General features: G+C 33.1%; 3 protein-coding genes and 1 non-coding gene across 5 annotated transcripts; 2 read left to right on the plus strand and 2 right to left on the minus strand.

Moving 5' to 3' along the window:
• Positions 1–78: 78 nt before the first annotated feature.
• On the minus strand, positions 79–6,779 carry LOC145619059 (putative inactive purple acid phosphatase 1). Of its 2 annotated transcripts, none has more exons than XM_081673765.1 (13): positions 6,652–6,779; positions 5,559–5,741; positions 5,325–5,416; positions 5,160–5,226; positions 4,910–5,032; positions 4,529–4,621; positions 3,844–3,973; positions 2,985–3,066; positions 2,304–2,436; positions 1,455–1,660; positions 1,241–1,366; positions 823–1,132; positions 79–542 (listed from the first exon to the last, which is right to left on the minus strand). In XM_081673765.1, the coding sequence occupies exons 2-13, from the start codon at positions 5,727–5,729 to the stop codon at positions 237–239; spliced, it is 1,839 nt and encodes a 612-aa protein (XP_081529891.1). In that variant the 5' UTR covers positions 5,730–5,741; positions 6,652–6,779; the 3' UTR covers positions 79–236. The 2 variants fall into 2 exon arrangements, with proteins under 2 accessions (XP_081529891.1, XP_081529819.1); XM_081673693.1 differs by lacking the exon at positions 6,652–6,779 and adding an exon at positions 6,575–6,651.
• An 879-nt stretch (positions 6,780–7,658) lies between these two features.
• Positions 7,659–11,932, minus strand: LOC145619208 (pentatricopeptide repeat-containing protein At1g69290-like). The gene is made up of 2 exons (XM_081673885.1): positions 9,748–11,932; positions 7,659–8,053 (listed from the first exon to the last, which is right to left on the minus strand). Exon 1 carries the CDS (start codon positions 11,915–11,917, stop codon positions 9,929–9,931), a length of 1,989 nt encoding a protein of 662 aa, XP_081530011.1. The 5' UTR covers positions 11,918–11,932; the 3' UTR covers positions 7,659–8,053; positions 9,748–9,928.
• Positions 11,933–12,064: 132 nt separating this feature from the next.
• TRNAN-GUU (transfer RNA asparagine (anticodon GUU)) lies at positions 12,065–12,138 on the plus strand. The gene has a single exon. It is a non-coding gene; the product is annotated as a tRNA-Asn (tRNA).
• A 1,634-nt stretch (positions 12,139–13,772) lies between these two features.
• LOC145619294 (lysine histidine transporter 1-like) lies at positions 13,773–16,468 on the plus strand. The gene is made up of 7 exons (XM_081673997.1): positions 13,773–14,139; positions 14,734–15,117; positions 15,216–15,609; positions 15,705–15,810; positions 15,895–15,986; positions 16,080–16,148; positions 16,247–16,468. The coding sequence occupies exons 1-7, from the start codon at positions 13,946–13,948 to the stop codon at positions 16,343–16,345; spliced, it is 1,338 nt and encodes a 445-aa protein (XP_081530123.1). The 5' UTR covers positions 13,773–13,945; the 3' UTR covers positions 16,346–16,468.
• The last annotated feature ends 6,730 nt before the right edge of the window (positions 16,469–23,198 follow it).

A 23,198-nucleotide genomic window follows, 5' to 3' on the forward strand; every position in this document is an offset into this window, starting at 1 on the left:
TATAATTATCTACATAAAAGGCTGAAAGGCAGAAGGTTCTTGCTCAGGAAGCTTGATTGGTATAAGTGGTCGTTGCGATTTTGCCAAACTGGCTTATCACTAGCTTAATCTATAATTGACTGAAATAATTCAATCGATCACGTATCTATACAGCAGGGATAGCGAGAAGGGAGACCTATTGTCTAAATTTGAAATTGGCACCATGCTTCAACAAACATGATCCCTTACAAGGTTTACTAAGATGCCATGGTTGTTGCCGGGCAACTGTCCACAGAGCAAGCCAAGATATCCCGGTAATCCCTTGATATTGTGAATGAGTCATAAACTTTCCCATCACTGCTCCGCTTATACTCAAACAACAAGCTAGAGTGATTGAATGCCGTCATTTTAACAAATCCATAATCTTCGTCTCTAAATATACTCCAATTTGGCTTGAGGGTTGAAAATTCTGCAAGACTCGCTCCTCCACCACCTGCAACTACATGTATTGTTCCACCCAAGGTACCCTTGTAATGGTTCTTTTCTTGGTTGGTACATGTGTTCTGCAACAAAAGACATCAAAGCAATGAGACTTTGAGAGTTGCTATTCTGAAATGTCTAGAGAAAAGTAGTTACTTTCCTGAAAGACCTGAACAAGCACATCAGTAGATATAATGGATGCCCAGAAAAAAGTAGTTACTTTCGTGCTTCAATTAATTTATGGAAAGAAAACAGGAATAATTAAATCATTATGACAGGATATTTTGGCCAAAAAATTGTGAAATTCTAGATTCGAGGTTAAATGTGATTATATTGCAACTCAAAAAGGAAATGAAAACGAACCTGGTAGATAGGGCATGTTCTCTCGTAGTTATGTACATGACCATAAACAGCAATATCAACCTTGTATTTTTGCCACAACTTTTGAAGGCTCTCTCTGCCCATGGGCTCCTCAAATGAGCCTTCTTCAGCGTAAAAATCGCCTGAAGAATAACCCAACACACGATGTGCAAGAAAAATAAGCCATGGTTGCTTTTGTCTATCTGCAGATGCTAGACAGTGTTCAATGAACTTATATTGTTCTGTTCCCTCTCGCCAATCATGTTCTGTATCAGCAATACAAAATCTGAACATGCCATAATCGGTGGAATACCTGCAGAAGACAATAGATTCTTATTTCATTCTTATTACTGGTTTATCAATTTGTAGATCATACAGAATAACTTATTGCATCCCAAATTATGATATCCTATATATATACCAGAACTTTTCCCTGTTTTCAGCAGGAGTATAGAACATATTCTGAGCTAACACACCACATTCTCCCCCTGAATCTGTATTCTGGTAGAAGGAACCTGTCCCTGGCCAGTCTCTCTCATGATTTCCACTGCAAGGAAAAAAATAAAATAATTTGACCTTAAGATACACATCGACAAACTAAATATTTCAAAGAGAGATAAGATAAGTTGACCAACCTAGCAATCATATATGGAACAGCTGAGGCAATGGGCTCAACTTGAGCAGTAAATTGATCCCACTGAGACAGATAACCATTAGCATAGCATATATCTCCTATGTGGAAGACAATGTCAATGTTCTTCAGATCACTGATGAGTTGTGCAGTAGTATTTAGAGAACCGCGCTGGTAATTGTTGTATTCATTGGAGGCATCCAGTTCATCCTAAAACATTAAATGTATCAACGATACAGAAGGTACTACAATGAAAACAAACAAATGGAATAAATGGACGTCTAACAGTTTTACAGCTATTGACACAGGCAGGTAGATAAAAAAAAATGATAACAGAACTGGCCTTTTATATGGAATGTCCAAGGTAAGCATCCCTGATTACCAAGCATGTTTTCTTTACTAAATCTTATTTTTCTTGTATCACACCTCTAGGTATGAATAACTGGCCATGAGACGAAAAAAAGAAAGAAAGGAAAATACATGCTTGGAGGTGGGGATGCATTAAATTATAATGGATTGGTTCCTTAAATGTTCACTTCTGTTCATAGTGAAGTAGCAAAAAACACTAGAATATAAAATCAAAAGTTTTTGGGAACATCTTCTCTGCTATCTTAGGTATAAGGATATATATAGATGAACCCAGCCCCCCTCTCTCTTTCACCCTGCTGAAGTCTTTTTAGATGCATTGTGTTGCTGATTATATTTAAAATCTCAATACATGGTTTAGTAGATTTGCTTTTAGACATATAAAACATGCCTTGAAGAAAGTATGTGTTTCTAAGATCAACATAAGCTTAGATGCAACCACCAGTGAAACCAGAAGTGCTATCAATTCCTATCAAATATCCCATACCTTTCCCATATCTCCAAAGATGATAACTTTCTGAACAGAATCTTGACCTGGATAAGGAGATGCTCTAAAGTGATAACGAACATTCCATACATACGTTCCATCATGCAATCTATGTCCAACCCTATATGTGTACCTGCATGGCACGAAGAAGAAAATAAATCACGTTAAAAGAAAATATAAAAACTTACAGTCCAAAGGTGATGGTAAAAAGTTCAGGAAACAACATAAGAACATTCAAAATTAAGCATGAGTCAGAACTTTATACGTCAGATCATGGAGAAAAAAAGTGTACTGGACTGAGATCAGATGTACAAGACCTTAGTCTTATATTTGCAAAGAGGCTCTTGTAGCCTTACCCCTATATTTCAAAGGGAATGTTTCTGTTAGATCCTATTCCCTAGTCTTATAATTTTAAAGGCAATGGATTTGGCGTAGTGGCCTACTACTTTAAACTCAACTGATGATAATTACTTTGACATACGATTTTTCATTAGAGGAAAAAGTTTGTTTCCAAGGCCTGAAATTAAGATGAATAGATCTGAAAATCATATTTGAATATGTATCTAAACTTATACTCAATATTTAACACCTTTAATTTGATTTCTCATAATGTTATCACAGTATAGAAGACAGTCAACAAGACAGCATGATGTAACAAAATGACAATGTTATATGACATACACTAAGTTGGGCCACAGCTCCTTCATGAAACCAGTGTGTATATAGCCAGGATCACGCCATCCTACAGTACTGGCTGGTGCACCTGCCCAAGCACGAATGGAATTAAGTGATTATGAATTGCCAAACTGTATGACATATTGACTCAGATGAGCACCATTAAATTAACTAGGACAAAAGCAAATAAGATAGAGTGATTAGATATTCTTGCAAGATAATATGAATCTAGTTATTACTCGAACTTGCCAATTAACTGCAAGCTCCAAACAAAAGACTGATGTAAAGAAGAGTGCAAAGTGAAATAGACTTGAGAGTGTTACAATTCAACCAAGTGCTAATTTGATGCAAACAAATGTATAGCTAAATTATCCTGCTTCATCAGAGTGACTACATACTTCACTAATTAAGCTGACAAACAACAAAGTAGGGCAATCATGCCAATCAACCTCAGAACACATTTGGATCATTGGATGTTTCATGAAAAGTTGGATTCATTTTGTATTCCATTCGATTGGATTGTCAAGGAGTTCATTAGGTCGATTTCTACAGTTCAGACAAAAGACAACCAAAAACACTTTGGCATTAAGATGTAAGCCGTTCATTTGAAAGTAGCTCAAGTTTTTAAGACATACTAGACAGATATATATTTAGACATCTAGTACAATCACTTAGGAATGGACACTAGGTACAGCAAGGTCCCACGCTGTAAATATCGCATTCCTTAACATTTCTTTTTACGAAGTTATATACATAACATAGCAATCTGAATGTAGATGTTTTGTCAATCACAGAGCTTTTATTCAATCAACAAGCATGAATAAATCTTCAAACCTGCAATAGGAAAGAAAGAATTTACACTCACCACACATGCTTCTGCGATCAAAGGTTAATGTGCCAGCTGGGGATATAGTTTTTTTCTCTCCTTGCAAACCCCATTCAACAACAGGAATCGCTTCATCAATTCCGTATCCACTAGTCCAAGTAACTGTCATCTGAATATCATGTCAAATTTAGATTTCAGAAATATGGTTTAGACTACAATATGCTCTTTATATCCCAAACTACATGGCTCATTGCTCTTTTACTTGCTGTTAAAGGAGGGTGAATAAGTAGACAGAAAAATGTAAGTGGGTGTGCTGTTGTGGGCCCCAACTTTAATGAAAAAGCTTACTGCGTTAAAGATTGAGCATTCGAGAAGGAGGTAGTAATACACTAAGAATTATGCACAATTTCAGGATAACGATCAATTAAAAAAAAAAAAAAAGCTACAACAGATAACAGTAATGAAGGGAAAGGGAGGTGCCGAGGTGGGAGGGAGAGATTGACCATCCATTTGTCTTCCAAATCTCACAAACAATGTAGGGATTTGGTATATCAAAAGGAGAAGGAAAATGGATCCCACCATTTCCTTTCCCTTGCTCCAAGTCTTTTTTAAAAATATGCAAAATGCCAAAATGTATCCCTCACTTTTCCTTCCTTCCCTTTCCCTGCAAATCTTCTTGTATTCTCATAAAAGTAATATATATAATAACAGAAATGAAGCTCACCTCGTCCCAAGATTTTCCTTGAGCCAGGCGTGGGTATACAGGTGCTTTAGGGTTTGCAAAAGCAACTACATTTGAGACGGCAACCAGCTTTGGCTGTTGGTAGAAAGAAAAAGAACATAATATGATAAATTACAAGAGTTACATTTATGATGCATCAGTAATTCATCACAACTACAATTATAAAGAACGGGAAATGGGAATATAATTTGTAAATACAATACCCCACAGTTCGATGGCACTAGATAGATGAATGTAATTCAGAATTTTGATGTATTAGTTTTCAGCCACAGTTTATTGACATAAGAACAACATGCAGCCGGAGTACAATCAGAACTCAAAATAAAAACAAGAGAGATAAAATAAAAGGTACAGGAAGCATACACTAAGCAGTCCACCAGTAAATAGTGCAAATGAAAAATCTGCTCTCTGATTGATCAAGTGCAGCTTCAGAGATCCACGTCCTGTTTGCACATACTTAGGATTCGAGAAATTTGCAAATTGATACTGCGAAACAAACACACTAAGTTGTTTATAGAAGCATATATACATATGCAGGATGATAAACAGTGCTCAAACTTCAAGTGATTATCCAAAAAGAAAGGATCAAAGTCACCAAATTTCCAGTACCCACCTTTATTGGAGCAGTGCACAGAAGAGGAGGGTAAACTCTAGGATTATCTGCCAAGCATGTAGACGAGCTGAAGATAAGGAGTTTGGTCATTAAACGTCCCAAAATATGGAGTAAAGACAAAGTGAGTTCCAATTAGGCTGTTTTAAGGAAAAATAAGTATGTTACCTGAAATCGGCAGGAGAAAAGACTCCTATCCAATCATCTACTGTAGGATTGGGGTAGCTGAATTCTACAGTAACCCATTCTCTATTTGTTCCCTAATAGAAATCAAGTGCCAATTGATAAAATTAGAACTTCTAGTAAGCAACTCTACTAAGATAAAAAGTTCTCTACTTCAAATTATAAAAGCTACACCTCAAATATAAACAATATCAGATGTGCAAGCTGACTAAAGCTTACCCCTAATCCAAGCAACGAAGGAGAAACTTGAACAAAAGATTTGTCATGGAGAGCAACTTCTGCTTTGTGAATAGCAATCTTTGACAGGGGTTGAACCCCATGGGACACAGCACATTGAAGGATTGAAGCAACCAAAATGGCCACGTATGAAGTAAGCAATAGGCCTCTCATCTCCTTTAAAACCTGAATTAAATGGAAGAAATAAACGACTCTTAGGTTGATTAACAAGATTATGGCAACAATCGTAGAAATGAAACTTTGTAAATCCACCAACAACCAATTTCGTGCAACGTTTCCCATCATTATTCTCATTTATTATGCGAGTTGGACAAGAGTCACGAGACCATATTATAGACCCTCTTTAGTGTATTAAAGAAATTGATCTAGGATATGGCAGTTCAAAACATTATCAGTTTTTCACCCTACAAAGTTCACTATCCTACATTCAATTTCATAATTATGCAATTCACAGAGTACCTACCTACCTCTCAAACTTGAGTTTCGGATCAATTACTAATTTCGATATCTCTAACTTGCATTAAGCTTCGACAGATTATGGTTACAAACAACACAAATACGGATATACAAGTATCTATTAAGCAGCCAAGAACATTTTCATTCCCTACTATTGTCCACATTTCAATACAAAGTAAATTTTCTACTCCTGAAATCTAGATATAGGCATGAAACCCATAAAAATAGGAGGGAGCCCCAGTTAATCTCGGAGATTAACATTCCAGTTACAATCCACTGAAACAGACCCATACCACATTTAATCCTTGCCATCAATCCAATAAATCAAATAACACCCACTACTTGAATGACTGAAATTACAAATTTACAATCAGAAATTCTCATATTCCAAAGTATATAGTTCCAAATTTTTACTAGTACAAATTCATGTTTTCATTCACATATACAACACCCCCCAGATTAAATTAAGCATACCCAGATACAGAAAATTAAAGGGTATCCAAAATTAGCCATACTAAACAATAAAGTAAGCAAATTTCAACCTTTTTAGTGAGCAACATTCATACAGAATATGAAGAAAAATAAGCTTGAATTTTAGAAAAATAGAGTGAACGCTGACCTGTGAGAAGGGCGTATCTATTTGATCAAGTGGAGAAAAAAGAGAGAAGTACGGAATACTCTAATGATTTAGTTAATGAGTTGAAGAAAGTGGATAATAATAATAATAATAATAATAATAATAATAATAGGAGTGGGGGTTGTATCTTGGCTTCCCACTAATTTATTGTAGATAATAATAATAATAATAATAATAATAATAATAAAAAGGGATTAATTTTCAATTTGTAAAGTTTAATTAGGAGTTGTACTTGACTTCAGAGGTTTTGATATTGACTTAGAGTTGCTTGATTGGATCCTCCCACTGCTACGCCGGCAAGTTTAAGCCATAAAAAGTACGTAGAAAAGCATATGCTTCTGAGGTACTATTTGGTTTAAGAGAATCTTAGGGTTACATTTGGAAATCAGGGATTCGATACTGATAATTATCTCAATTAATTATTTTTTTTGGACAATATCTTAATTAATTATATTGATAAAGACTTAATCATATTGATAAACACGATAAATTTTGACAAAAGTTAGCTTGGTCATTGAATAAGAAAGAATATAAAAATTATCTATGAAGATAGAGCTTTCGTCATCCACTAATTATACTCTGAGTTATACGTATTTTTTTGAAAAAGAAAAATAATTTGATCGGTTACATTTATATGAGCTGAGTTCAAATTTTGAACTATGCTCAAGTTCGAGCTCAACTTTTTTTTTTTCTTTTTTTTTTAAAAAAAAGCTCAACTTGTTATTAGACTTATTACTACTCAATTTGTAGCTCTTTGGCACCGTTCTCTTCACCTTATTTTTGCTTAACTGAAATTATTTTTATTGAAACAAAATTATTTTTACTTAACTTAAATTAATTTTACTGAAATGAAATTATTTTTGTTGATTTTTTGTTATAATTATTCTTTAAGAAAACTGAATTTTACTAAACTGAAATTATTTTTAGAGAAGTGAAATTAATTTTCTTGGACTGATCTTACTTTTACAACTATTATTAACCTTTCTCCATTTATAAACATCAGTTAAACAAACACTAAATAAAATCTTAAGCATTGCAACATTTATTACACCAAATTAGAGTGTTACCTTACAATAGAAAAACATTAAGGGCAGCCTGGCTACCCAGGGACCCGGGTTTGGTAGGATAGGGAGGGTGAGTGCTAGCCATACTAGCAATAAGTAAAATTAACAAGTAACCCGAAAATTGTAAAATTTAATTAGGGAAGGGTGTTCTACAAATAATACAGCCCCTAAGGCCCTAAAATAAGCCTGTATAATCTTCGAGTACATACATACAAACTCTACCCTTGATGGGTTCGGTATTCCAAATACTGATGGAAAGGCCTACGGGCGCATTGCCCTTAGTGGCAGAAACCTTAGTTGTGAGAGAGATTGATTAGTACCTGCAAAACAAATTCAAAAAGAAGGATATGAGCAAAACAATCTAAAATGCAATTTAGCTTACAAGCAGCAGAGCATAGACAGATCATGGCTAACTTTTCATTCCTCCCATGAAACAGGTATTCCCGATCAATTATTATTCTGATGTTGTCAACAATAACAGCAGAAATACTCATGACTTCAACAAACTTCAAGTCTTCAACCACTATCTTCTTCACTTAAGAAATATTCAGAAGCACAATGATTATAATGCTACAGATGCTCATAATATATTGTGGATTTAGCAGAATATATACATGCCCTAACTGCTCAAAAAATCTGTCTGTTAAGTGTTCGATCACTGAGAGATGTAAAGCAAAGACTGAGCACAAGTAATGAACTCAGGACCAGAAATAAAGGTATGGTCTTCATTGTCAGTTCGTACACAGAACATTGAGGATATTACAGTAGAGCTTAGAGGCGGGAAAAATCACACTGAAGTACTGAACATGACCGCAGTGAGCTTAACAACTAATTCAGCCATTCTCACATGCTTACAGTATGTCAGCGGCATTCAGGCTGTTCAAAAAGTAGACTTATACTGTAATCAAACATTTCAATGCAACGTGAATCATAACTACCAATAAACGGTCTTGGATTCAAGTAGAAATAGTGATAACATATTCACCTAGGTCCTAGAACCAAAATAATCATTATGCGGATACGAACAACTTAGAAGAGCTACAGAGCAAATTACTTCATCTGCTCATCATACATATCAACCCTGAAACCCTGATCACACAAAGTTGGGAATCTAAGCTCAGAGTTTCAATATTCAACCAAAATTAAAAATCATTGATGATGCTAGAATGAAAAAAAAATCATCAATCTAATGGTACTATGCATAATAATCATTCCTCAAGTTTAAGGCAAAAAAATTCACGGCAACTATCATCAATGGATTGGTTCTACAATACTTTCATCATTATCTGACAAATTACTATCCAAATCCCACAATTCTTACATCAATTCCCAAGTGAAGATTTGAAAAGCTACTCTCCACTTCTCCAGCATACTTACAAAAGATAAAAACATGAAGAAAAAGTTTCTTCACCCATGAACATCTATAGACAAGCTTAACACGCTCAAATTTATGATTAGGACCAAAAGGCAATGGAACTGATATGCCTAGTGCCATTTTTGCTAAATCCAAAACTTAATCCGTCTACCTATAGAAGCAAAGCATTACATCACCAACATAAATACTGAAATTTGCTCAATCTTCTTTTTTTAAAGTCACAAAAATGTTCTTTGTGAAACTTGATTTTATCCAAGAATGTAGCCAAAAAACCTGGCATGTATAGAAGCAAACCGATCCACAAATTCATTCCAAAAATAAAACCATAAGTTTAGATTACAGCAAAAGTTGTCAAACAACAAGCACAAAATATGAAAAGTTAGAAACATATAATGAATTGTCAAACTATGTACATAATGTGCAATGGTTGTCATATTTCATCAAACAAACCGCCATAAACATGGACTGTCAAGCTAACTAATGTGACTAAATTTATAGCATACAAAATTTAAAAAGAGGCATTTACCATGGAGCAGAAACACCACAGAATATCCAGAGATTCCAAACACAATTTACAATGGAGAAGTAAAGAATTAACATAATAAAGACATAAGATGACTGCAGGGAATACAAAATTACCTGATATAGCTGTGTATGCTTCATAAATTTTCGAAAGAGCAGCAGATAAAAAGTAATGATTTTGAGTACTTCCTCCATTCTCTTTTCTGCCCTGGCAAGAGGGTTGACAACAAGCCACCATCATCCAATTTGATAAAGTTCAAATTTTTGCCTGGAAGTAGGCATGGAACATCTATAAGCTTCATGTACTCAAGCCAGCCCAATTTTTAAAAGCTATTAAGGCCTCCATCTTCTTGAAGTTCTTTCTTCTCATTTTTGATACCTTCAATTTCTTGTGGTTCTCCATGAATGCTTGTTTGTATCTCCACTTATCTACGAAAATCTTCCATTCACGAGATAAATCCACTACTTGCATCACAGCATCAAAAAAACCCCCTTTAACCAGGGCATAGAGAAAAGCATCAATCAAGCTATGGTCTAACTTTAAGCCTACAGAGTCATCAGTCGAAGCTCGCCTTTTAACCTCATTCCAAAGCATCAAAACGTTGAAGTATTTCCCTGCAGCTACATAACCATTAATCAATGACAAATAAGTCTGTCCATTAGGTCTAAAATGAAGAAAGGCCATCCTCCTAAATGTTCGACTAGCATCTTCGATCCGACCAGCCTTACAAAAGGCATGTATAATAGAATTCCAGTCATGTGTTCCTACTTCAATGCGAGGGTCCTCAACTACCTCATCCAAGAATGCTGCCATCAATTCAGGCCTGTTATTTTCTGTCAAGCCAGTCATTATGGTAAGATAACTCCCTTTCAACTCCGATACTCTTGCATCCCTCATGTCCCTAAATAAAGTAAAGGCAGACTGGAAATCCTGGCTTGACATCGCTGCTTCTATTAAAGAATCATAACAACAAACATCCAAGTGCAAACCAGAATAATTAATCTCTGCTACCATTTGTGCAGCCTCAGCTGTCCGATGCTCTTTGCAATAGGCTTTTAGTATTGACAAATACACACCAAGTCCAACAGCAGCTCCTTGAGCTTTCATCTCATCCAATATACTATGTGCCTTATCTAACATCCCAAGTACAATACAAGCATTAACAATGCCAAAACCCGTCGTACTTTCCCCTACAACACTTTCAGGTTCCAACATTTGAGCTTCAACAACCAATGCTGCTAAATCCTTAACACTCCCATGTTTAAGAAACCCTTTCACAACCTCACAATAAGTTTCCTCACTAAATTTCGAACCTTCTTCACCCCCTCCTTCCAAACTCCGCAAGACAGTCTTAGAGACAGACTCTACATTTCCTGCCTTAACATACCCCCTAATCAAATTACTCAAAAACACCACCCTGTCAGTAAGCCCAAATCCACCCATCAAACCCTCTAACTCACTAATCTTCCCTTCTAAACCCTTCAATGCATACAAATACCCAAGCAACCCGAAACTCAATTCGTCAGGCCTAACCCCTAAAACAGACATCAACTCAATAACCCTCTCAGCCTCCTCCACCGATTCAAGATCAAAACAACACCCTTCTAAAGCAGCATTACAAGCATCCAAATCAGGAATCATAAAATCCAACTTCTCATCAATAGCAACCCTACAATTCTCATGAAAAAGACCCAAATAACCCACAAAACTCCCATTCTTCCTACTAATCTCAACCAACAAAGAACCCCAAACATCAAAAGGCACAAAAAACCTATTCTTAAACATACATTTAACCAAAGCAAAAGCAGGAGCAACAGTATTAGCAACAACCATAGAACTCAAAACCCTTTTCACAGAATCAAATTCCAACAAATTGGGATTCTTCTCGATCAAAAAAACAACCGAAGCAAAACCCCTTTTGAGATTATGAACACCAGAAAGAGAACATAAATGGGTAATAAGTGAATTTGTAAGAGACTTACTGGGAAAACAGGAAGTGTTGGTGAGTAACTTGAATGATTTCCAAGCTTCATCTGTGTTGCAGGAGGAGAGAGAATGGTGGAGGGTGGTTTCTAAGGTGGTTTTGTGTTCGGAGGTTAAAGGGATTGTTGGGGTTGCTGGTGACGGTGACGGCGGCGGCGGTGGTGATGGTGACGGTGACAGTGGTTTACGGGAGAAGAGAGACGGTTGAAGGAAAGAGTAAAGAGATGGGGTTTGTTCAGAGGTGGTGGAGAAGGGTGTAGAGTGCGGTGGTCGGAGGAGAGAGAAAGTGGTGAGCCGCCGCATATTCCGCCGGTTTTGGGTGGTTTTGGGAAGTTTGTTTTGTGTTGTTTTTTGATTGTTTTCTTTGTTAGTTGAAGTTTTTCCATTGTTTTTGTTGTGTATTTTGGGATTTTGATATAAATTAATTAGTGGAGATTTGTATAATAAGAAGCTGGAATAGCTCAGTTGGTTAGAGCGTGTGGCTGTTAACCACAAGGTCGGAGGTTCGACCCCTCCTTCTAGCGTAATTTGATATAATTTTTAAAGTTTTTTTTTTTTTTTTTTTTTTTTTTTTTTTTGGTGACAATTTTAAAGTTTGTTTGAATTAATGTTTTGTACATGAAACAAACATTTTACTTTTTGTCATTAGACTCAAACATGATGCATGAAAAATTGAAAATTTATTAATCAACGACGAAGTCAACTTGTAATCTTTATGACTTTATGCATGTAACTTTATGTGTATGAAATCTTATTCTAAGCTCTCTTCTTTCTCTCAAAAGAAAGGGTTGATCCATTCGAAACACAAGTATAGCCTTCTCTATTTAATTTTTGTTTATTTTTTTGTAAATATTAATTATAGATGCCGTTAGAGCTAACATCATTATATGAGATAATTAGTGTCATTACTCGGACTTTTTTTTTGTTTTTTTTTAAATGTGAGATAAATAGACAACAGATGTAATAAATTAAATGTATCTAGATATTCCTATTAAAGTTTTTTTTTTAAAAAAAAAGCAAGATACTTCCTTAAAAGTGATTAAAAAAAAAAAAAAAAGATAAGTATTGCTTTAGTTAGAATGCATCATAAAACCGTGAAACCAATAATATTAGATAAAAGATTTGATTTATTTATTTATTTATTTTGGAAAAGATTTTATAACAAATCATGAATGGATATGCATCATAAATCCGTGAAGCCAGTAAAAGATTTGATTTATTATCAATATTTTGGAAAAGATTAGATAGCAAATCAATATTAATTTTCAACAATTAATTCATGATTTGATCATGCAATGTACGGATCAATTGATCATTTACTATCAATTGCATTATCAATTTAATAATCAACTGGGATGATCGCTCACCAATTCAATTATCACTATTCACTTTTCAGTGAAGATTTACAATTATCAATTAATTAATTTGCTTATAATACCATTCACCAATTCAATTTTTAATTTGCTTATAATACCATTCACCAATTCACTTTTCAAATTGAATTACAATTTATCAATGACGATTATCAATTAACTTATCAATTAGGATTATCGTTAAGCAATTTACTTTTCAGTAATAATTATCATTAAATTATATGAACTTTATCATATAATGATATCAAGAATATCACATATCAATCTATCTTTTTACTTATCAATTAAGGTTATGGTTATATATGATTGATTGTAATTATCAATTATTGTTCAAATATAAAAATTAATTAATTAGGTATGAGTTCAAAGTACTACTCAGTAACGCTATAGTAATATAATAGGAGTTAATAAATTTAAATAAAATAAATACTCCGTGTTATATTAAGAGATGAAATCCTAGACAAGGATAAAGAATGTGGTTTAAAAATAACCAACTAACCGTAAATATAGGTAGAAAATCACACAGATTTCATATCTTTTGACTTACAAAATATACTTATTAATACTTGATAAGTCAAACTTAACAAAATTGCATGATAACATCCTAAAATCCCTCTAAGTATTCCGGTTTAATTAATTTCTTTTTTAGAAACACTTTTTAAATATTAATTCACACTATCACAATTTATCTACAAAACCAACAAAAAAATATCCAAAAAAAAAATAATTATAAATATCATTCAACTCACACACTAAAAAGTCCTAGAGTAGCTAGGAAACAAACTCTAAGGTTGTTAGGAGACACAACTATTCACTCCCTCCCAAATTTGCATAAATACGTGACACCAAACCCAACGTGTCTACAAAAAAATCATAATCATATTCTCTTCATTAAAATTGAGAGAGCACAAAAGAGAGATCCTTAGTTTTAATTTGTTGAAACGAAACTTGATTGATCATGGATCCAATGATGAAGGAAAACGGTGAGGTAGTGAAGAAGGAAAACGGTGAAGGTGAGAACAAACTTAATGGGTGGCTTCCTGTTACGGCGAACCGTGAGGGAAAGTGGTGGTATGCTGCCATTCACAATGTCACCGGTATGGTTGGTGCGGGTATTCTTGGATTACCATACGCTATGTCTCAACTCGGATGGTACGTACACAATTACTCCTTTACAAAATTTAAATTAAATAATTTAACGAATTAACACTTATAGTATAGGTATATTATAGAGAATATAATGTTTGGCCTTATAATCACTATTTTTATGTTTTGATGTATGTAAAACTGTAAATGTATATAGTTGATAAAAACTTTGGAAAAAGATTTAATAATTTAGTAGTCCGAATTGATTATGTTAACTTTTTTTAAAAAAAAAAAAAAAAAAAAAAAATCGATTATGTTAACGAAACAGAAATTGAGAGTATGTAAGTGCATGATGAGGTAATTTTGTTACTTTACAATTTATTTTGCTCTTGTTAGTTCAATCCAACAATTTTTATATGTATATGTTTGTTTGATAGCATCATCATCAACTACATCTATTTTTAATGTGATTTTTTTAATTCAATAAAAGTTTGTATTTGCAATTTTGCATTAATAATAATAATAATAATAATAATAATAATAATAATAATAATAATAATAATAATAATAATATGTTTAGTTCAAATAATAATAATAATAATAATAATAATAATTTTATGTTATATAAATAAGTAATTGAATTATTTTAATTTATTTCAGGGGTCCGGGTGTTACATTATTGTTGGTATCATGGGCTATAACGTTATATACGTTATGGCAAATGATCGAATTGCATGAAGCTGTGCCTGGAAAGCGATTTGATCGTTACCATGAGTTAGGACAATACGCATTTGGTGAGAAGCTTGGACTATGGATAATTGTTCCACAACAATTTATGGTCCAAGCAGGTTGTGATATTGTATATATGGTTACGGGAGGTAGTTCGTTAATGAAATTTTATAGCATTGTTCACCCAAATGGACCGCCAATCAAGCTTACTTATTTTATTATGATGTATGCGGCCGTTGAATTTCTGCTTTCGAACTTACCAAATTTTAACTCCATTGCTGGTGTATCTTTAGCGGCTGCTATAATGTCTCTTAGGTAAGTTTTTACTAACTTTATATAATTTTTTTAAATAACAATTTTTGATAATATTTAATTTTTAACTAATATATTTTTGTTTGGACTTTTTTTTCCAGTTATTCAGCTATTGCTTGGATAGCATCACTCATAAAAGGAGTACAACCAGATACTAGTTATGCTAGTAGGTATTCTACTAGTGCTAGTCAAATATTTGGATTTTTGAGTGGAATAGGAACGGTTGCATTTGCCTTTTCCGGGCACAACATAGTACTGGAGATTCAAGCAACCATTCCTACACCTCCAGAAAAACCTTCTAAAAAAGCAATGTGGAAAGGATCTTTAATTGCTTACATAATTGTAGGATTGTGTTATTTTCCAGTGGCTTTTGTGGGTTATCTCGTGTTTGGGAGGGTTGTTGAGGACAATGTTATGATCTCACTCGAGAAACCCGATTGGCTTATTGCGGCCGCCAATCTATTTGTTGTAATACATGTTATCGGCAGTTACCAAGTAAGTTATATTTTATGTTTTTAATCATGTGTTTTATTCTTTTAAATATAAATTATAAATATTAGTAATTTTTTTTATTTTTTTTATTTTGTTAGGTTTACGCAATTCCAGTTTTTGACATGCTGGAATCTTTTATGGTGTTGAAAATGAAATTCCAACCTAGTAAGAAGCTTCGAATTATAACTCGTGGGACTTATGTTGGTAAGCTATTTTATAAATTTATTTTCCATATTAATTTTATTAACTTATTAATATTAATTAAAATATGTATAATACTCTATGCAGGAATTACTATGTTTATAGGCATAGCATTTCCTTTCTTTGGATCCCTCTTAAGCGTGTTGGGAGGAATTGCTTTTGCACCTACTTCCTTTTATGTAAGTCTAAAAACTTTTACTGTATTTTATAATTTATAATACAATAATTGATTATTTTTTTTGTATTAATAAATTTTTTTAACTTAATTGCAGCTACCTTGCATAATATGGCTGATCATACGCAAACCGGAGAAATTCAGTCTATCTTGGTTTCTTAATTGGGTAATTTACAGCTTTAATTTAATATTCATATTCATCTAAAAGTTTATTGTAAATTTTTTTAATCCCTCAAAATCTCTAATAATTTTCTACTCTTGCAGGCTTTCATCATTTTTGGCATGTCGTTGACGATTCTAGCCCCTATAGGAGCCATAAGGGACATAGTTGTTCAATGCGGAAGCTTTAAATTTTTCTCATAATTTATTAGAGCGAGGTGAAAGGACGGTTAATCCTATCAATTTTTTAAAGGGATTACCTTAACAATTGTTTAGTGCAGTAGTGTTTTTGATATTTTATTATCTAGAAAAAGTTTGTAATTTGTAGTTACCTTCTGAAATATTACATGAATCGTGATTTATAAATTATAATTGATGTTTTTTTTGAGAGTCTTCCTAATAATTAGCTTTTATCAAGTTTTGTTTAATTATTAGTTATTAAAGTACAAAACTTGATAATAATAGAGATTAGAGATCATAATTTCATTGATAAAAACCATAATAACACTAACAATAATGATACTACTCTAAACATTAGTAAAAGATTCTAGAGAATCCATTACATTAGGGTTGATATGATAGATGGTCCAAGACCTAATTCTTGCGAAGATCACGAAAGTAACCAGAAGGGTTCCTCTCAAAAGCATCCCTTGGAATACGAACACCGGGTTGCCCTGGAGCGTTCATCATATTATTGGTGTCGACGTCGTTTCTTCGACCCGAAAAAAGACTATAAATTCCCCAACCTAGTGCTAAAACAGCAATACCTATTTGAAGGTAGTCTAAACCTTCATTCTCCTCCGACGATGCCATTGCTCTATCACTTTTGTTACCCGTACCTTCCTTACTCATCTTGAAATGTGGTTATTTGAATTATACTAGTAATATGCTTTTTAAGGGAAGGGTAAAATTATTTACGATCTTGCTAACGAGCGCCCCGGGGCGTTAGATAAGGATAAATTATATTGGTTGAAATGGTATTAAGTTAGGAATTCATGACAAAATCACGCGTCGTTCGGTGTAATTAATGTTAATTTTACTCTAATATTTACACTTTTATTCTCTTATCTAACGCCCCGGGGGCGCTCATTAGCTTTTGCCAATTATTTATAATAAAAATGTTGGTAGAAAATGAAGAAGAGCTTACATATATATAGTCATAGAGATGCTTGGTACTAAGTTGAAGGTTTGTTCCCAATGCAACACTTATTTGCAACGCTTAATTATTTTAGGTATGTGACGCTTTGGTACTCAAAGTCAAAGCCACTAGGAAGTTGTAACGGTTGGGAGGTTAATTACTTAATTGTTGATGCTTCGTTCTTTGTTTGTGTGGGTTGATGACTTGATGCATGTATGGATTTCCAATGCTACAGCTAATAATTAATTATCACATTTGCAATTTAATACCTAATCTTTTATTGATAATTGGAGAGTCGTAATCTGGCCACTAGCTATTTACTTCCTCTCTGAGAATATATTTGTCTTTTACTTTTTCAAGATTATTAAAGGATATACTCCTTCCGTCTCCTTTTGTGAGTCCTTTTTGGGCAAATTTTAGTTCTAAAATGTTTACCCATTTGCTTTTTTCAACAACTATTAATATTAATTTTTTACTCCGTATAATCTAGACTAGCTAGACTAGACACAAAATAGATAAAAGTTGAACTCAACTTTACATATTTATACTTTTAACAATTAAGATGAGCTCGAATTAAAATAATTGTAGTTTGGGGGCTAAATAAGCCGAATGAGTTGCAAAAAGCGTACAAGTTTTATGTAAAAACTAAAAAGTACTCATCAATCCCTACTTTACAAAAAGTGGGAGATTGTTCTTATGAATAGTGCACGGACTATTTTACCCTCAAAATGTTTTTCCCTACTTTATAAAAAGTGAGAGATTGTTCTTATGAATAGTGCACGGACTGTTATACCCCTCAAAATGTTTTTTTTGCCTCCTTACTCCCAAGTGTAATTTTGTAATTTTTCTTAAGACCCATCAATTAATTAGAAATTAAATAATCCCTACTTTATAAAAGTGGGAGATTGTTCTTATGAATAGTGCACAAACTATTATACCCTCAAAATGTTTTTTTACCTCCTTACTCCCAAGTGTAGTTTTGTAATTTTTCTTAAGACCCATCAATTATTTAGAAATTAAATGAAGAATGGAATAATAAAGTTTAAAATTTTCTATATTTAATTAAAGGGGTTATGATTTTAGGAAAAATTGACCAGAATAATCCCAACTTTCCCTCATTTGCCCAAAATAATCCCAACTTTCGATTATTTTTTAATAATCCGAACTTTAATGTGAATTTACTCTCAATGGTCTCAAGTAATCGGTAACCGGTTGAAAAGGTAATTTTTAAAAAAAAAATTAATTTACAGTAAAAAAAATACTAATTTACACTTAACTATTAGTTATTAATCCACTTAGAATTGATCCCGAATCCGGATTAGCCCAAAGGGTGAACCGGGTGGAACACCAAAAAAAAAAACTATTAGTTATTAATTAATAAAATTAATTAAGTTAATAATGGTTTCAAAAAAAAAAAATAAAGAAATAAACCCACCACTACTATCCACCTTCCCTGCCAGCCTCTGCCCCAGCCAGCCACCTTCCCTGCCCAGCCCTCCTCGCCCAGACCCCGGCCCCTTCCCTCGCATCGGTGATGCCGCGCTGCCCTCACGCTACCCTTGCGTCGCCCCCTAAACCACCATACCCAACAATGGCGAGATGCCGATATTAACAAATAGCTCGATTTTCATACCTCGAGCTTCATCCATCAATGGCGGCTTCTTTTGCAATTCGAGTATAAACCCTAGATATTTCTTGCTCTTCTTTCTGATGATTGTAGCTGATTTTCTCACTAATTGATTCTTGATTTTACGATGGGGGTTTGCGGGGGAGGGAGAGGGGTTTCGGGATTTGTGGTAATGGTGGTTTAGAGGGCGGCACAGGGGTAGGGGCGGGCCTTGACGTCGGCTAAAGGGAAGGGGTCTGAACGCGGTAGGGGGGCAGGGGCGGAGAGCAGCGGATATGGTGGTTGGGCTGGTGGAGGATGAGGTGGTGGTTTTTTTTTTAATTTAATTATTTTTGGAATTTTTTTATTTTTAAACCAATTACATGCCAACACGTGTTATTTGACCTGTTAGGCTGTTATAATAAGTTAGATTACCGATTGGGACCATTGGAAGCAAATTGCTATTAAAGTTCGGATTATTAAAAAATAATCAAAAGTTAGGATTATTTTTAGCAAATGAGGGAAAGTTGAGATTATTTTTGTCAATTTTTCCATGATTTTATTACATGACAACATTAGTCACTAGACAACGAAAGGTTGTTGCTTTATGTGGGAGCTTTTTTTTCTACATTTTGTGAAGGTCGAAATTAACGACTTACCATAATTGTGTTTAAAGGACATTGAAACTAATGAAATTAATCTATGATTGTGCCGAAATAGATGTACTAGAAAGAAAGGAAACCAAATTGACTACGGTGAAAAGGGGAAGAAAGTAAGAAAGATTCGAGAGAATTATTAAGGGAATTATGGGTTGCATAGGGTTAATTTACTGCAAAACCAAATTGTTAGAAGCATTTTGTCCGAGTTCATAATCTGAATATCTGCTAATTTTTTAGCATTGTGAAATCATGTGTATTTGAGTAATATTATGTGTTAATGCCACTCCATCATGTACTGCTATATGATGTTCCTTTTTGTTTCCAATTAGGTCAATGAGCGCAAAAAATATATTAATATCATAAATTCCCATATAAAGTGTTAGCACGTTGTGTTTTTTCACTACTTAAATAAATAAGAGTGCAGCATGTTGTATCACATTTCCGAGAATATTCTACAACATAAAAGACAAGAGCCTTCGGTAGCGAACGATTAACTCCATGTGAAGTGCAAACACAAGCCAAGAAAAATTAAGGCTAAGCAATAGAGAGATATTCCTCTATAAGTCTATTAACTTCTTATCAAGAGCAAACACAAGCCAAGAAAAATTAAGCCAAAAGGGTTGGCCACCCTGCACGCAACGCGCACTTTGGCTGCCCTATTACAAATAAAGCTTTTCAAATTGTAATGCAATTAGTGTTTATCCTATTCCTAGTATCCTAAACAATCAAGCGTAATTTTTTTTTTTTTAAATGAAGGCATAAGGAGTTTACAACTGAGATATATGACGCTTGCTATTACGGCAAACCGTAAGGGGAAGGGGTGGTACAGCCGCTGCCATTCACAATGTCAGTGTTATGGTTGGTGCGGGTATTTTTTTGGATTATCATACGCCATGTCTCAACTCGGATGGTACGTACACAATTGCTCCTTTACAAAAAATTTTTTTTACAAAATACTCCTTTACAAAATTTAAATTAAATAATTTAACGAATTAACACTTATAGTATAATTTATGTCATGATAATATAAAATAATGTGAGACATGGATGGTATTGATGTTATATTAGGTTAATAATTTTGTACAACTAATTGCATGAAAAAGTATAGAGTATTATAGAGAAAATAATGTTCGGCCTTATAACCACTTTTTTTTATGTTTTGATGTATGTAATTAAAACTTTAAATATATATAGTCCTTTTATTTATGATTATAGTGATTAATTGAGTTGATAAAAACTTTGGAAAAGATTTAATAATTTAGAAAGTCCGAATTTTTTTATGTTAACAAAACAAAAATTGAGAGTATGTAAGTGCATGATGAGGCAATTTTGTTACTTTACTATTTATTTTGTTCTAATTTGTTAGTTCAATACTTCAATCCAACCAGCAATTTGCGATTTGATCTGAAGTTGTGGATCATCTGGTTGTACTGGGGAAGATATGTCAGTAAGAGTATTATATGTATATGTTTGCTTGGTAGCATCATCAACTAGATCTATTTTTAATTTGATATTTTCAATTCAAAATAATAATAATAATAATAATAATAATAATAATAATAATAATAATAATAATTATTATTATTATTATTATTGTATGTTTAGTACGCATGTTAATAATAATTGTATGTTAAGTTCACATATTATTATAAATAAGTAACTGAATTATTTTTCTTTCAAAAAAAAAAAAAAAAAAGTAATTGAATTATTTTAATTTATTTCAGGGGTTCGAGACTCCGGATGTTATATTATTATTAGTATTATGGGAAAGCAATTCGATCGTAACCATGAATTTGGAGAATACGCATTTGGTGAGAATCTTGGATTGTAGCTAATTAATCCACAACAATTCATGGTCCAAACAGGCTGTGATATCGTCGATATGGTTACGGGAGGTAGTTCGCTAATAAAGTTTTATAGTATTATTCACCCTAATGTACCGCCGATCAAACATACTTATGTTATAATGATGTATGCGACCATTGAATTCTTGCTATCTAACCTACCAAATTTTAATTCTATTTCTGGTGTCTCTTTAACGACTGCTATAATATATCTCAGGCAAGTTTTTACCTCATTTCACCTATTGTTTGAATATATTCAATTATTAAAGGAGTACAACCATACACAATAGTAGGTATGTACCACTAGAGCTAGCAAACTATTTAGATTTTTGAGTGGAATAGGAACTGTTGCATTTGCCTGTTAATAAAGGATTTATGTTTTTATGCAATCTTTTTTTTTTGACATGATGGAATTCTTTATGTTGGTAAGTATTGTATGGATTTATATTTCATATTTAATTATATTAACTTATTAATATTTATTATAAAATATATTAAAAGATATATGATACTCTATATACAGAAAGACAGGAATTACTATGTTTTTTTTTGGTGCAAGGATGGAATTACTATGTTTATAGGCATAACGTTTCCCTTTTTTTTTTTTATCCTTCTTTAGCGTGTTAGGAGGAATTATTACTTATTTAAGAATTTTGTTTGAATTAATATTTTGAACGTGAAATAAATCTTTTACTTTTTTATTAACTCGGAAAGACTGATAGAAAATTAATGATTGAAAAACATTTGAAGGCATCAAGACTCAGATAGAGAATATTTATAAATTGAATTGATAATTGGAAAGATAATTAATATATATGAAGGTTTGTGGATGGTATGGAATCTTGTGTTGTGTTCAGTGATTGAATGTCCATGACCTATATTTATAGGTATAGATGGAGCTTGGAAGAAATGGTCGAAATATTCTAGAAATGCCTCTATATTCATAATGAGAAAATTCACGAACCATGTATTATATTCTAATACTTCTAATGTCAATAATGCTCTAGAACATTCTAGTAGGATATTATTCTAGAGAAATCAAGTGCAAGTAATGACGTTGCTTGATTATTTCGAAAGCCTCTAGAATATGCGCAATACTCCACCAAAATAATGGGCCTATAAAATTGGGCATATTCAACATCTATTAACTATTACTAAATCAAAAGTTTGCTGACATCATACACCCCCTTCCTATTCTATGTGTCGCTCCACATTAAAAAAATTCCCGCCATTTTGTTGTATGATGTCATCAATTTTTTAAAATTTTTTTAAAAAAAACTACCAGTATTGTATTAGTTAAAGTATTAGATAATAGATGCATACTATGGTTGTTGTTTGCCTATAAATACGAAACTATCAAATCCATAACTATAATTAAAGTAGAAACTGCGTGCTGACGTCATATTTTTCTCTAAACAATACACGTGTCATTATAATATGCAATTTTTTCATGCCTAAGTAAGTTGATGCTGTCATTTTTTTTTTTTTTTTTAATCCGATATTTTTTTTTAAACAAATTTTAATTTGATACTTTAGCCTAAACATTGATAAATGTTGACGGACATATATAACTATCTCTTCCAAAAAAAAAGGAGTATTAAGTACTGCAATTTAAATAAGCCAAAGTTTTTCATCTTTTCAAAAACGAAGTATATTGATTGGTTGATTTATGAAGAAGGAAGTCCATTGATTTTGTTTTCTTTTTAGTTTGGTTTGCATTGGAGCTCAATATTTAAGGTTATATATAAAAAGTATTTATTGTCTTATTGAAAAGGAAAAAGTATTTAATTCTTAAATAATTTTCATAATT

The sequence above is a fragment of the Chenopodium album genome, chromosome 1, assembly GCF_948465745.1.
Source record: "Chenopodium album chromosome 1, dcCheAlbu1.1, whole genome shotgun sequence".
Classification (NCBI taxonomy): domain Eukaryota; kingdom Viridiplantae; phylum Streptophyta; class Magnoliopsida; order Caryophyllales; family Amaranthaceae; genus Chenopodium; species Chenopodium album.

Excerpts from the sequence above, each read along its gene's own strand:
- LOC145619059 (XM_081673693.1), bottom strand. Across the intron at positions 5,417-5,558 it reads CTTCGTTGCTTGGATTAGGG|GGAACAAATAGAGAATGGGT; the intron begins GTAAGCTTTAGT and ends GATTTCTATTAG. Across the intron at positions 1,133-1,240 it reads GAAAACAGGGAAAAGTTCTG|GTATTCCACCGATTATGGCA; the intron begins GTATATATATAG and ends TGTCTTCTGCAG.
- LOC145619208 (XM_081673885.1), bottom strand. The coding sequence starts at position 11,917 with ATGCGGCGGCTCACCACTTTCTCTCTCCTCCGACCACCGCACTCTACA.
- LOC145619294 (XM_081673997.1), top strand. The coding sequence starts at position 13,946 with ATGGATCCAATGATGAAGGAAAACGGTGAGGTAGTGAAGAAGGAAAAC. Across the intron at positions 14,140-14,733 it reads GCTATGTCTCAACTCGGATG|GGGTCCGGGTGTTACATTAT; the intron begins GTACGTACACAA and ends AATTTATTTCAG. Across the intron at positions 15,118-15,215 it reads GCTGCTATAATGTCTCTTAG|TTATTCAGCTATTGCTTGGA; the intron begins GTAAGTTTTTAC and ends TTTTTTTTCCAG.